Genomic DNA, 13,619 nt, shown 5'->3' with positions numbered 1-13,619 from the left:
GAAAATGTTTCAGCCAAATCAACCAACTCCTAAGTGGTCACACCCGGCTGAAAGATCACTGGGCAAAACAGACACCAGACCAAACAGACAACTGTTGCAGTGTCTGCCAAGTTCCTGAAACCATAGACCACTTCTTATTCCACTGTAAAAAGTATGATGAAGCTAGAAGAGGACTGGAAGAAAGAACTATGCAAATACTATACAGATATTGCATACCCAAAGTAGCAATTACGTTGGGGTTATTAGCGGGTGAAATAGAAGAAATAACGAATACCTGTGCGAAAGAAGAACTGATGGATTCATTAAGCTTATATCTGTCAGAAACAAACAGGCTATAAATATTTAATTTTATAAAAAATAACAAAAAATAATTCCTTTTTAAAAAACACACAACTTTCCAAAATTCGATGAGTCCAAAAAAAAAAAGTAACAAGAGTTCAAGTACACAGAATAAAGCACAAAGATGATATCGGCAAAAATATTCGATATAGTACATCGAGACCATAGGCGACGACGACGCCATAATTCGACAAGCAACAACAACAAGGGTATTGGAAAATTGGAAAAAAAGACCACCACCAAGTTCTAAAAACATGGATTCATCGATTTTAAGGGTATATTTGCCATTTATTTTTAAGAGAAATTCCCGAAACGTTTCTTTTTAAGTTAATAGAAGGTGATCAAACTGAGAATGAATTTTGCGCATGTAGCATTATTTCGGACATCCCGATTCGGATTGTGTCATAATAATCGATTTTTATTTGGCCGATTGAAGTTTACGCTGTAAACCGTTTCTTTATTATTCTCATTATCTTTGACTGTTGACCATAATGGGAGGTTCAAATGAAAATTGGTTTGGTTCAAATTTAAAAAAAAAAACATGAATAAATATTTTGTAGTAGTAATATATATTACGTAGAGGCAGTCATTTTATTTTCTATTTGAGACAGTTCAACAAAACTTCTTGAGAACCCAGTTTGAGTGAGATTTTAATTCTATAGTTGTAATTTGTATTTCCCCATCCAGGTATGTTGATGGTTACAAAAGTCCGGGATGAAAAACACCTCAGCCAGTGCATCCAGTTGTTCCTGTCAATGACTGACAGTTCAATCCAGAGGCCATGATACTTGGATTTATGGCTGAACATGCTCCCTGGCACCACAGTAGTGTGTCTTACTTAAGACACTTGCCAAAGATACAAAAGCTCTCAGCAAATTAAAACTTCAAAGGCATTATACAAGATGACTTACGGAGTGGCTAGCCATTTCAATGATGAACATGTGGAGGAGTTAATGGATCTCGGTTTTGTTTCAACTAAGACAAGTCAACAAACACAAACAATGAGAAAACTGTTGCAGCTATTTTTCTGCTATAGAGAAAGAAATAGTGTTGAGACATCTGGCCTCCTTAAAAATCACAAGGGCTGATTCTAAATCAATGTTCATAGAATTTGAAAGCCTGTTTGAGAGACTTGAACTGCAGTGGGACAATCTAGTTTGTGTGCTACTGGACTCATGAAACACCATGAGGCGAAAAAATCTGGCTTGGGGACCAGAATACGTCAATGTCCACCATGTCAACAACAACCACGCTGCCAAAGCATTTAAGTCCCGTTTGGATATTACTTTGAATAATATATATAATAATTAATAACATTATATTCTCATCAAATGTGCAGAAAATGGATTAAATACTCTTATGATACATAAAAATTGAATAAATATCACTTTTACAATAAACATTTGCAAGCATGATAATTGATCATTGTTGTTCATTATTATAAATCAAACATCCCACAGTGTAGAATGTTCATCTGTTCATACACAGGCATTTGGTCATAGCCAGTTGAGTTTTATGGGAAGTGGACAACTGAACCAAAATGTCAGGTACATGTCTAATGCCTGTGACTTCAGGTAAAAAAGAGTAAATTTAACTTTGTTTAAAGACAAAGGTGTTGAACTTCACTGCTAAGATTCCTGATAATTGTTCTGATTGTGGATGTCTCGTGTTGAACATAATTATATCTACCAAACCGAAAGGTGTACTCCTTGAACACTATTCTAAGGCAAAAAAGGGTATTAGAATCCCTGAAATACAGAAAGCTTCGCGGGGCTTCGCCCCCCCACCAGGGCTTTGCCCTGGACCCATCGGGGGCCTTAAGCGGCCCCCTGAACCCCACGCAGACATTTTCAGGATTGGCAACTTGGCTCTGTTATCATCCCTGGTGAGTGAAACTGAATGTAAAGAAAAAACTCCACAAGGGTGAAATTCCAAAAGGAAACTTTTACAACAAGTGATCAATTAATTTGTAGTAATTATCTATCAAAGGCAAAGAAATATTACTATTTTGGAAGGAAGAAATTAATAATATTTATTCTATTCTCTTATTGTCTGAAAGTCATCAAGCTGATAGAATTAAGCACAATTTTTTAAAAGACTTTGGAAGAAGGTAAATTTAATTTAATTGTCTCGAAAACATATTTTTGCAATGACATATTTTGTTCTGCAAGTGCATTACAGTATGACATGACAGTGTATCATAAGAATATGATAAATCATGACATAAAATAATTCTGTATAATGAAAAAGTTAAGAGGTTTTCAAAGCAAACTATATGTGAATACATTTTTTCGTACTTGCGTCTAAAAATGCTTTAAAATTTCGCCAACTTAGACCTGCTAAAAAAATCCCCCTGAATATAACCAAAATCCCCCTGAATTTTCAGCCTTTTGAACAAATCCCCCTGAATGGTCTCCAGAAAATATGGCATGTTTGGTTCATCGATTAAACATCGAGTGCAGTAATGATTTTTAAAGTTAAAATCAATGACGTTGACAATGATGTTCTAAATGATCCGCCCAATATGTAAGAGAGAAAGTTATTTCAGTTTTTATTTTCCGATATTTCCGTTTGTCAGGTTTTAGAAGTAAACAATTTATGTTGTTTTCATGAAGCTAACCCTTTGATCAATTAATCAAATTGGGAATTAACTTAATGAAAAAGTTGAAGGTCTTGATCTAATTATCATACATGCTAATGTTTGCTTTAATCAGTTGATTAATTGAGTCTGAGATTAAACGGTTATTATCTTAGGGTGGGTGTAGCGGTTTGATCAATAAGTATGTTGTTATTGTATAGTTAATCTTCAGGGAAAGGATAACATCGGAAAAATTCAGAAAATGCTTTCTTGCCCACTGGACAGGCATTTCTGGTGAATATTAGCTGTGCTGGAAAATTCTGTCTGTTTCCCCCCATGCCATATGAGTCAAAATTGAATATTTAGATGGCCAAAATTAAATATTTATAATTATGGCCATAATTGAAAACATAGATGGCCAAAATTGAAAACATAGATGGCCAAAATTAAATATTTATATGGCCAAAATTGAAAAAATAGATGGCCAAAATTGAAAACATTAATGGCCAAAATTGAAAACATAGATGGCTAAAAAAAAAAATTATTATGCATGGGAAAATAGTCTGGATGTATTAGGTTTAACAACAGTCCTAATTAAATCAGGTTTGCACAGGTTCTCCAAATGGTCTCCGATACATTTATTTAGCAAGCTATTTTGGTGCAGCCTCTAATGTTGCTGATTAATTAAACAGTTTTTAGCAGACCTGTATGAATATGTGGATGTCCTGGTATCAATAATCATAAAAGTTCTAATTGCGCTGAGTGGGGGCAGTTGTTTGAAATGAATCGTTTCATTATTTAGATGATATGCATATCGTTCAATATATATAGGATTAATATCGTTCAATATATATAGGATTAATATTGTTCAATATATATAGGATTATTATCGTTCAATATATATAGGATTAATATCGTTCAATATATATAGGATTAATATCGTTCAATATATATAGGATTAATATCGTTCAATATATATAGGATTAATATCGTTCAATATATATAGGATTAATATCGTTCAATAAGGATTAATGTTCAAATGGACAGGTAAAATATATTTTGATATAAATCTTTTATTTTCAAAAATTTGTCGAAGTAATAGTGAAATTAGTACGGTAGTTGCAGAAGCTGTAGCAGTAGTTGTTGTTGGTGGTAGTATATGAAAAAAGCTTGGTTTAAACCAATTAATTTTACAATGATTGTGAAACAAGTTATTACAACATTATATTAATCACTCTCGTTGGCACGATTTTACGCGAGAGTGTGGGGTTGTGTGAAACTTCAACCGAGAGAAGTAAAAGAAAGATACAGAGATGTTAAATTAAACTCAGCAATTGTTTTCCCAGCAGCAATATTTTTCAGGGGTTATGTGTTAAACTACAATGGTATCAACTGATTCTATTTTGATATTTATTTTCAGTTATGCACGGGGAAGAAAATACTCCAGTAATGGAGGGGGAGATTTCTGATGATGGCAGGAAATATAAGGTAAGTTTGAGATATATGCATTGCAAGAATTAGCACTGTTTCCATGTATTACACAATTTTAGCTTAATCTCTTTATTGAAATCATGATACAAAGGATCAATTTTATAGACCATTTCCATTAAAATCATGTGATTTATTAGGAGCTATTGGATACCATTATTAAAAACTCATGGCTGTTTCGAGAGGCATTGTCATACTAATATAATCAATCAAATTTTGTTTTATTGTTGCCTGCATAGTATGGCTAGCTAACAATATTAAAGTGACACTTTTATTCAAAATCAATGCAGACACATGTATAACAAACATAAATTTTGATTGATAAATCTTGAACTACTTACTAAATAATGCATTTATGGAAATTATTAATTACTGATAACAAGATTGTATTTAATAGCTGTAAACGCAAAAATATTAAATGATTGGTTAGTGCTAAAAGATTTACTGTGATCTACTATTGTCTTAAAAAGTAGAATTACTGTGTTTTCTGCACCTTTCTTTCAAATTCAACTCAGTATCCTTCATAAGAACCATTGTTCTCGACATTTATTCATCCTTTTTTGGTATATTAAAACATTTGTTTGAATTGTGGTAAATTTTATTTGGGAGTAAGAGTGCATCTTTAAGTAAAATGTTCTTTCAATGTTACCTGCATAATATGTCTCTTAACATGATGAATAAAATGTTGTTTTAATGTCGTCTGCATAATATGGCTGTCTAACTTAAGCATTTTCCATTGGATCTTGAAGGTCTCCAATGTGTATTGGCATAACATCTCAACCAAGTTTGATCAACAGCTAGATCAAACTAATCATCCCAGATGTTTCTTTCTTGAATGATGATAATAATAATTTCCACATATTCCGTTAAACAAGATTGCGCTCCAAATAGGAACAAGTTCAATTTACATATTTGTAGCAGTTTTTGTTGATAATGGGATTCTTTCTTTCAGTTCAAAGCTAACCATAATAAGAAAGGTCCGTACAACTTCGGCCATCTTGGATTTGTCCAGGACCTCAGTGGCGATCATAATGTGAGTATCAGTTTTAAATTAATCAAATGTGATGATTTCAGTGAAAATGAGGAGGAGGAAGTTCTGCTGTCCAAAAAAAACAGTTCACTCTTATGTGATTAGATAAAAAATACCTTATCCGTTACAAAAGAATTGTATCAAGGATAATTGTCAATTACATTATTTTCAAAAAAGCTATGATTGGCTGCCTATATAAAAACACCACTTCCTCCTGCCTTTTTTACAGCCCATTTAAAAATATATATATTTCATTGCTTCACACAGTAGCTCTGTTTTAGTTACTGGTGTATGTGACAGAATAGATTCACATATGCACATGTAGTGTTTGCATGTCATACCTTATGATCTGCTAGGGTATTAACTATAACTCATGCATTCATGCCGCTGTCTCTCCCTTCAAATAAATTTGTTTAATTTGTAACACAGTCAAAACTTGCTATGTTGAAATCATAAGGACCTCTGGAAATACTTCAAGATAACGAACATATGATAAAACCGAAATAGTGTAACTAAACCTAACACATTTTAAAAAGGTTTGATATAACACGAACATCCTAGGTCGGCATAGCGAGTTTTAATAAGGTATATGGTAACTTTAACCTTTTAGGTATTTGTGTGTTAATGAAGTTATTTATATAATTTCATTGGAACTTAAGTACTTGGCCCAAAGTGATCAAGCTGTGATGTGTGAGATTTTGCCTTTATGAAAATTGCAAATATCTTTAAAGAAAATGTTTTGTATTACTTCTTGTTAGCTTAAGAAGTATGTAAACTTTGTTTTCTTTTTCCAGGGAGCTGTCTGGTGTATGAAGTTTTCTCCTTGTGGGAGATTGCTGGTGGGTATATTTTGAAATATTAAATTCTAAAAAAAAATGTGTATTCAGTATTCTTACATGATAGCTGTTGGCTTTTACAATATCCAAAGTACAAATTCACATGTTTTACCTCATTACATGTGGTGGATGCTTTGTAGGGGCTTCATACTGAATTGTATCTCCTATACCTAATAATAATAATATCCATCATGTGTTTCTGGTCGGGATAGAAAAATCTAACCTGAGGGCACACACATAAGCTGGTAATGAGACTTGCAGAGTTACCAGCCAGCAGTGTGCCCAAGGGTTGGAATTTTCCTATCTGGACCAGTAATGCTTGATTTATATATTTTTCTGGCATACTTTAAATTATCAATTTGGGAGAAATTGACACAGAGAATGCAGTTTTGAACATTTACCAAAAAGCTTGTGCAACATTTCTAATGATGTTATGACTCATGGTAATTTTTTATCACTGTTGACATCAAATATCATAGTTCCTTAAAAAACATTTTTATATATTCAATTGGTTTATTTGAAATGACATAATTTACTTTCAATAACCATACAATAAATGTTGTGACTGACTCTGACATCGGGCATAGGTAGTGCCAGATAGGATTTTCCAGCATGGTTTAATTCACCAGGAATGCCTAGCCAGTGTACAAGAAATGATGCCATGAAGTTGAATTGTGCAATTAAAATAAGAAAAACCAACCACATACTAAGACACACGCTTTCTTTACCTGTTAAATATTTTCTCATAGAAAACAATTGCCAAATTATTAAGATACACTCAACAAAATTAGGTGATATTAACATTTTGTTTAACTACAATAAATTGTGACTGAAATAAAATTTTGCAAGAATGAAAGTAAGCAACATTGGATACTAAAGAAATAATATAATGTAACCTTTGTGTATTGTAACCATTTTGATTTATGTTGCTAGGCAACTGGAGGTCAGGACAGCGTTCTGCGGATCTGGGTGCTAGAGACAGCCTTCAACTATTTTGACGATATGAGGCAAAAATATATCGAAAGTAGGTGATTGATTGATAACACTACATGTGAATGTTAAACTATGCTTTTGATATTTGATTAACATTAAATTCAACAAATGTCTGTTAAGCGGAATTCAGTTAAAAAGGTTGAATGTTCATACCAAGAACACATTTAGAAAACATACATCTTGTATTTTATTTCCAGGTTTGCAAATTGGAAAATATTTTATCATTGTTTCAAAAGAAAAACTGGTTCTTATCAGGGAAATTGAAAAGTGCTGCAAAGATGATTAATGAAAAAGTAGTCTTTGTAAGACGTTTCTAATGATTTTGTTGATTTTCTAAGGTTCCTTTATTGCGATTTTTAGGGTTGGGTGACACCATTATTAGATAAACTGACAGTTGTAAAATATTGAATGTGTTTAGCTAGGATGTGACTTCATGCATTTCCAGTATGCCCTTATGAAATTTTACAAATGGATAGTAATGTAAATAAGTATAATTTAACAAACCTTTTCCTTACAGTGAAGGTATCTCCAGCTCCCTCCCAGGAAAGCCTGAGTTCCATCCCATCTGTCTCCAGTGACATCTCTTCCTTAGATGTCGGGGTATGTACACATGACGAATGCATGATGAATTTTTCTAATGCATTTTTAATGTATTGTCATAGCCATGTTGTTGGTGGTGTTGTTGTTGGTGGTGTTGTTGTTGGTGGTGTTGTTGTGCAGAGACAATGTTCACATATATAGCAAGGCCCATAACTCAGGATTATATTATTTGCCAGTTATGCTCTTTTTTAACTAAAAGAAACAACAACAAGAGGCAAGCATTGGAATTTACTCTGCAGTGCTCTTGTTACCAATTTGTGTTTAAACAATTATAACTCCTGATTAAATTTACCATATTGTAATGAACAACGGAATTTCAGGGATCCATAGCTGATTTGTGTGCAGTTGCCTAATGGAATCATCAAATTTATAGTATATTTAATGTTAAGTTATTACTCTGCTGTTAAAAAGATAAAAAAAATAGCTGACCTACTGACCTGAACATACTTGGGTCAAATATATTGTATTGCTTTTACATACTTCAAACTAGAACGGCCAAATGGGTCTCTATAATTCTTTGTTGAGGTATATGGTTTTAAAAGGCTTTCAATAGTCTAGATAAAAAAACATAAAAGTATCATGCTCTGCTCTGCTCATCAGAGCCTTTATATTTTACCTCAACTTTCATGCTACCTCAAAACGGAGACAACAGTTTAACTTCCTATCTCTAGGCAATAGCCGGTAGTGAAGAGGAGGGAAAGGGGCCATTCAAGTCCAAACCATTCTGTCGATATAGGGGACACTCTGCTGATATCCTAGATGTCTCCTGGTCAAAAGTAAGTACCTTAGTTTCAGACAACCCCTTACCTTCACTAGTTACAAGAACAGACATAGGTATGAAGGAAAGGGGCTGTCCGAACCATTCTTTAAATATCCTCGACATTTCAAAGTGCAATTTTTTGTCATATCACAGAAGTTCTAACTTTTTGTCATTTTACCTAAGTACTTAATCATTGTCATTTCACAAAACTTTTCTTTTTTTGTCATTTCACCAACTTCTTTATCCTTGTCATTTCACAGAATTACTTTTACCTATCATTTCACATAATTACTGTTTCCTTGTCATCTCACATAATTACTATATCCTTGTCATTTTGCATAATTACTGTATCTTTGTCATTTTACATACTCACTGTATACTTGCCATTTCACAAAAATTCTATATCCTTGGCATTTCACAAAACTACTTGATCCTTGTCATTTTACAAACCTTTCATATTCTTGACATTTCCCAGAACTACTTGATCCCTGTCATTTCCCAGAACTTCTATATCCTTGACATTTCCCAGAACTTCTGTAACCTTGACATTTCCCAGAACTTCTATAACCTCGTCATTCCACAGAACTTCTATATCCTTAACATTTCGCAGAATTTCTATATTCTTGTCACTTCACAGAACTTCTATATCCTTGTCATTCCACAGAACTTCTATATCCTGTAATTTACATTTTGCAGAACTTCTATATCCTTGTCATTCCACAGAACTTCTATATCCTTGTAATTTTACAGAACTTCTATATCCTTGTCATTCCACAGAACTTCTATATCCTTTACATTTCGCAGAACTTCTATATCCTTGTAATTTCACAGAACTTCTATATCCTTGACATTTCACACAACTCCTGTAACCTTGTCATTCCACAGAACTTCTATATCCTTGTAATTTCACAGAACTTCTATATCCTTGACATTTCACACAACTCCTGTAACCTTGTCATTTCACAGAACTTCTATATCCTTGTCATTTCACAGAACTTCTATATCCTTGTCATTTCATAGAACTTCTATAATTTTATCCTTGACATTTCACAGAACTTCTATATCCTTGACATTATGCAGAACTTGTGCAACATTGTCATTTCACATAACTACTTGATCCTTGTCATTTCACACAAAAACTATTTGATCATTGTCATTTCACAGAACTACTTGATTCTTGTCATTTCACAGAACTGCTGTAAACTTGTCATTTCACATAACTACTTGATCCTTGTCATTTCACTTGGTCATTTCACAGACCTAATGCATCCTTGTCATTTCACAGAACTATTGTATCCTTGTCATTTGATTTTGTCATTTTAGAGAACTACTTAATCTTTTACAGAACTACTTAATCTTTCACAGTACTACTTTATTTTTTACAGAACTACTTTATCTTTTACTTTATATTTTACAGAACTACTTTATCTTTTACTTTATATTTTACAGAACTACTTAATCTTTTACAGAACTACTTTATCTTTTACAGAACTACTTTATCTTTTACAGAACTACTTTATCTTTTACAGAACTTTTTACAGAACTACTTTATCTTTTACAGAACTACTTTATCTTTTACAGAACTACTTTATCTTTTACAGAACTACTTTATCTTTTACAGAACTACTTAATCTTTTACAGAACTACTTTATCTTTTACAGAACTACTTTATCTTTTACAGAACTACTTTATCTTTTACAGAACTACTTTATCTTTTACAGAACTACTTTATCTTTTACAGAACTACTTTATCCTCTCATCATCAATGGACAAGACAGTTCGACTGTGGCATATTTCCCGTCGCGAGTGCCTATGCACCTTTCAACACATGGACTTTGTCACTGCCATAGTTTTCCATCCACGGGTATGTGCATGGGTATCACTTTACATCTGCTTAATGAATGACCTTGAAACTTTGCTTAACTTTGTATGAAATCTATACTTGTTTGAGATACTTATTTTATCTTTTATTGAAATTATTTTAGGTTATTTTGATTCTTTAAAGAGTAATACATAATCTTGGCATTTTGTGGCCCTTGAGGATGATACCAGTCATGTAAAAAAGTAGGTAATAAAGCAAGAAAAGTGAAAGTCACCTTGGATTTTAAACATGTTATTATTGAATACTATTGAATTCACATCATATGATCAATTGACAAATTTAAAGCTGCACTCTCACAGATTGAACGTTTTGACATCTTTTTTATTTTTTGTCTTGGAACGAGCCAATTTTGCGAAAAATCCATGGAAACCAGTTAAATAAGACTGCTTACAAAAAAAATATATGGCAGATTTTTCTATTTCAGTTCAAAAATTGATGTTTTATGCATTTTTCTTAAACCGTTAGTAACGGTTTAAGCCATAAAACATTAATAATCGAACGGAAATATGAAAATCTGCGATCTGATCTTTTGTCAGCAGGCTTTTATCATTGTTTTGCAGATATTTACGCAAAAATTTGCTCTTTCCAAGACAAAAAAATAAAAAGGTGTAAAAATGGTATATCTGTGAGAGTGCAGCTTTAAAATGTATGGTGATTTCTTAATGTCTCTGACTTTGTACATTTGAAATACATGGTGTGATAAATGTTGAATCCAGTTTGGCGCTTCATCTTCAAAATATTGTGCATACCTATGAGCTACACTGTGAGATAATTTTGGTTGATGGTAACCAAGCCAGACAAATGGTTTTCTCCATGTACTTTGGTGTCCACAACAGATTAAGACAATAAAATTGTATAACAACAATAAAACAATGTAAACTGCAGGGACTAGCCAAGTAGCCTTAATTTTAACCAAGACCCTGTGTAAGGACATGAGGATTTAGGCCAAATAAACACCAAACAAGAGACACAGCTCTAAAAGACAGCAGGGATGAGATTTGTCTGCAGATTTCTGTTGATCTAATGACTGTTGGGACATTTTTTTATTTTTTTTAACTAATAAGTTAACTGGTTTCTATTGGTTGTTACTTTATTTGTTGTTAATATTAACAATCCAGTTTGCTTTGAATTTTAAGTCAGGAGAGCCCTCCTCAAAGGGGCTTCCGAAAAGCCAGTTCTGCTTCTGCAGTAGGGTGCCTCATTGGAGACCTAAAACACACCTAAAACCCATCGCCAAAATGACTTCAACCCTCCAGCAAAAAGGTCAACCACATCCCTGATTTCCCATTGGTTGTAAAATAAATACATATAAGTAAAAAGAACCTTTAGACTCATTTTTATTATTTCAGGATGACCGATATTTTCTTAGCGGCTCACTGGATGGTAAATTACGACTGTGGAATATTCCCGACAAAAAGGTCACACTATGGAATGAGGTTGAAAATGGGTGCCTCATCACTACGGCCAACTTTTGCCATAACGGGAAATTCGCAGTTGTAGGTACTTATGATGGAAAGTGCATCTTCTACAGCACAGAGGTGAGGAGGCAAGGTTTATTCAGAATTTTTATAGTTTTTTGGAACAGGAACATCACAAATAGAGATATATATTTATATTTGAATAATTAAAGGCACTTTTTCCTGATGTTGAGACAAAGCAATTTTGGTTTTTAAGTAAGAAATCTTGTAAGACGGTGAGCTCTCTTACTTACAGATTGTCTGTTTTTAATGTCATAGATGGTGGCTGTTTGCAAAACTTTTAACCTTGGATATATCTTTTACATGGTGCAAGGGACATAACTGTTCAAGATAATCACATGAAACTTGGTGTACAAGTTGACGTGCACGTAATCTAAGGCCAATAAGTAGCTTAAATAATTGTTGCCTTATGCCCCGTTTTACCTGAAAAAAGACCAAGACATGCCTTGGTGTTTACTGCAAGATGCTCTTCTTTCTTTATTTTTGCCCAGCAGAACTAAATTTTGATTTATGTTTTTCAGCACCTTAAATACTATACCCAAATACATGTGCGGTCAACCAGGGGAAAGAACTCAAGAGGAAAGAAAATCACCGGGATTGAGCCCCTTCCTGGCGAAGATAAGGTTTGTGAAATACAGTCGAAACCTGTTAGCGTGATAGTGCTCGATATTGCTTGGCTTGGTTTCCTTGTTTGCTGGAACCGGATGTAAAGAACCGATTTTGTTTAGCTCTTTGTAAGCATTCCCGCTTGGCTCTATATTCACAAGGCTTGAAGTATTTTGGCCGGTCCAAGGATATCGAGCCAACTGGTTTTGACTGTTCATGTTTTAAACTGCTTTTAAGCCAAATATGAAGAATATTACTGAGCGTTTGATCCCTATATTTCATGCAGAATGAATGCTTGCAGCAATTACCCTAATTCATGAAGCACAAGTATTCATACTGCATAACCATACAGAGATGATCAAGTTTGGGATTAATCTTGAAATCTGGGGTCATGATTACAAACAGTCTAAAGTCTGAATCTAGACTCAGACTGTTATTTAATTACAAAGTCAAATTGCAAAAAAAAAAATCAGCGAATTACATCATTAATACTTAAGTATAAGGAATAAAAGAAAAACAGTTTTGGCACTTGAGTCTGAACTCAAATAGAGACTGTTTATAATCATGGCACCAAAATTGAGACTTACACTCAGAGACACAAAATATTTATGTCTTAAAGATGATACTACAGGTGCCAAGCGGGTAAAAATTGCAGTACCGGTATCTGTAACAAATAACCTGTTCTACAATCAGGGCCAGTATTTATAAAATATCTGAAGTCATTTCTTCTTTATTTTATTTTTAAAGGTGTTGGTGACGTCTAACGATTCTCGAGTTCGGCTGTACGATCTCCGAGATCTGACATTGACGTGTAAATACAAGGGTCCCACAAATACAAGCAGTCAAATCAGGGCGACCTTCAGGTAATCATGTTAAGCATATACCCACCTAATGGTGGGGGTAAATTTCTGCCTCCCTCATCAAAAATTACGCTAGGTGATGTGGCAGGGTCAAGCCATAATGCAGTCACATAGGTGCAAGCAGACCATAAAAGTCTCCAATAAAAGAAAAAGATGGTGTTTTAATTGC

At 33.6% G+C, this 13,619-nt stretch overlaps 1 protein-coding gene across 3 annotated transcripts in view; it reads left to right on the top strand.

The window, feature by feature from the left end:
• LOC128219926 (WD repeat-containing protein 44-like) overlaps nucleotides 1-13,619 on the top strand; it is a 39,341-nt gene that overhangs the window by 20,792 nt on the left and 4,930 nt on the right. For 2 of the 3 annotated variants that reach the window (XM_052928105.1, XM_052928104.1), the window contains 10 exons: nucleotides 4,338-4,405; nucleotides 5,358-5,438; nucleotides 6,230-6,274; nucleotides 7,205-7,295; nucleotides 7,782-7,864; nucleotides 8,536-8,640; nucleotides 10,366-10,488; nucleotides 11,856-12,044; nucleotides 12,506-12,607; nucleotides 13,338-13,453. In XM_052928105.1, coding sequence (XP_052784065.1) covers nucleotides 4,338-4,405; nucleotides 5,358-5,438; nucleotides 6,230-6,274; nucleotides 7,205-7,295; nucleotides 7,782-7,864; nucleotides 8,536-8,640; nucleotides 10,366-10,488; nucleotides 11,856-12,044; nucleotides 12,506-12,607; nucleotides 13,338-13,453 — 1,003 coding nt within the window. The remainder of the gene's footprint in view (nucleotides 1-4,337; nucleotides 4,406-5,357; nucleotides 5,439-6,229; nucleotides 6,275-7,204; nucleotides 7,296-7,781; nucleotides 7,865-8,535; nucleotides 8,641-10,365; nucleotides 10,489-11,855; nucleotides 12,045-12,505; nucleotides 12,608-13,337; nucleotides 13,454-13,619) is intronic. The other variant, XM_052928106.1, reaches the window with a different exon arrangement.

Source organism: Mya arenaria, chromosome 15 (genome assembly GCF_026914265.1).
Source record: "Mya arenaria isolate MELC-2E11 chromosome 15, ASM2691426v1".
Taxonomy (NCBI): domain Eukaryota; kingdom Metazoa; phylum Mollusca; class Bivalvia; order Myida; family Myidae; genus Mya; species Mya arenaria.
The sequence above is the reverse complement of the archived record's forward strand: the minus strand, read 5'-3'. Positions and strand labels throughout refer to the sequence as shown.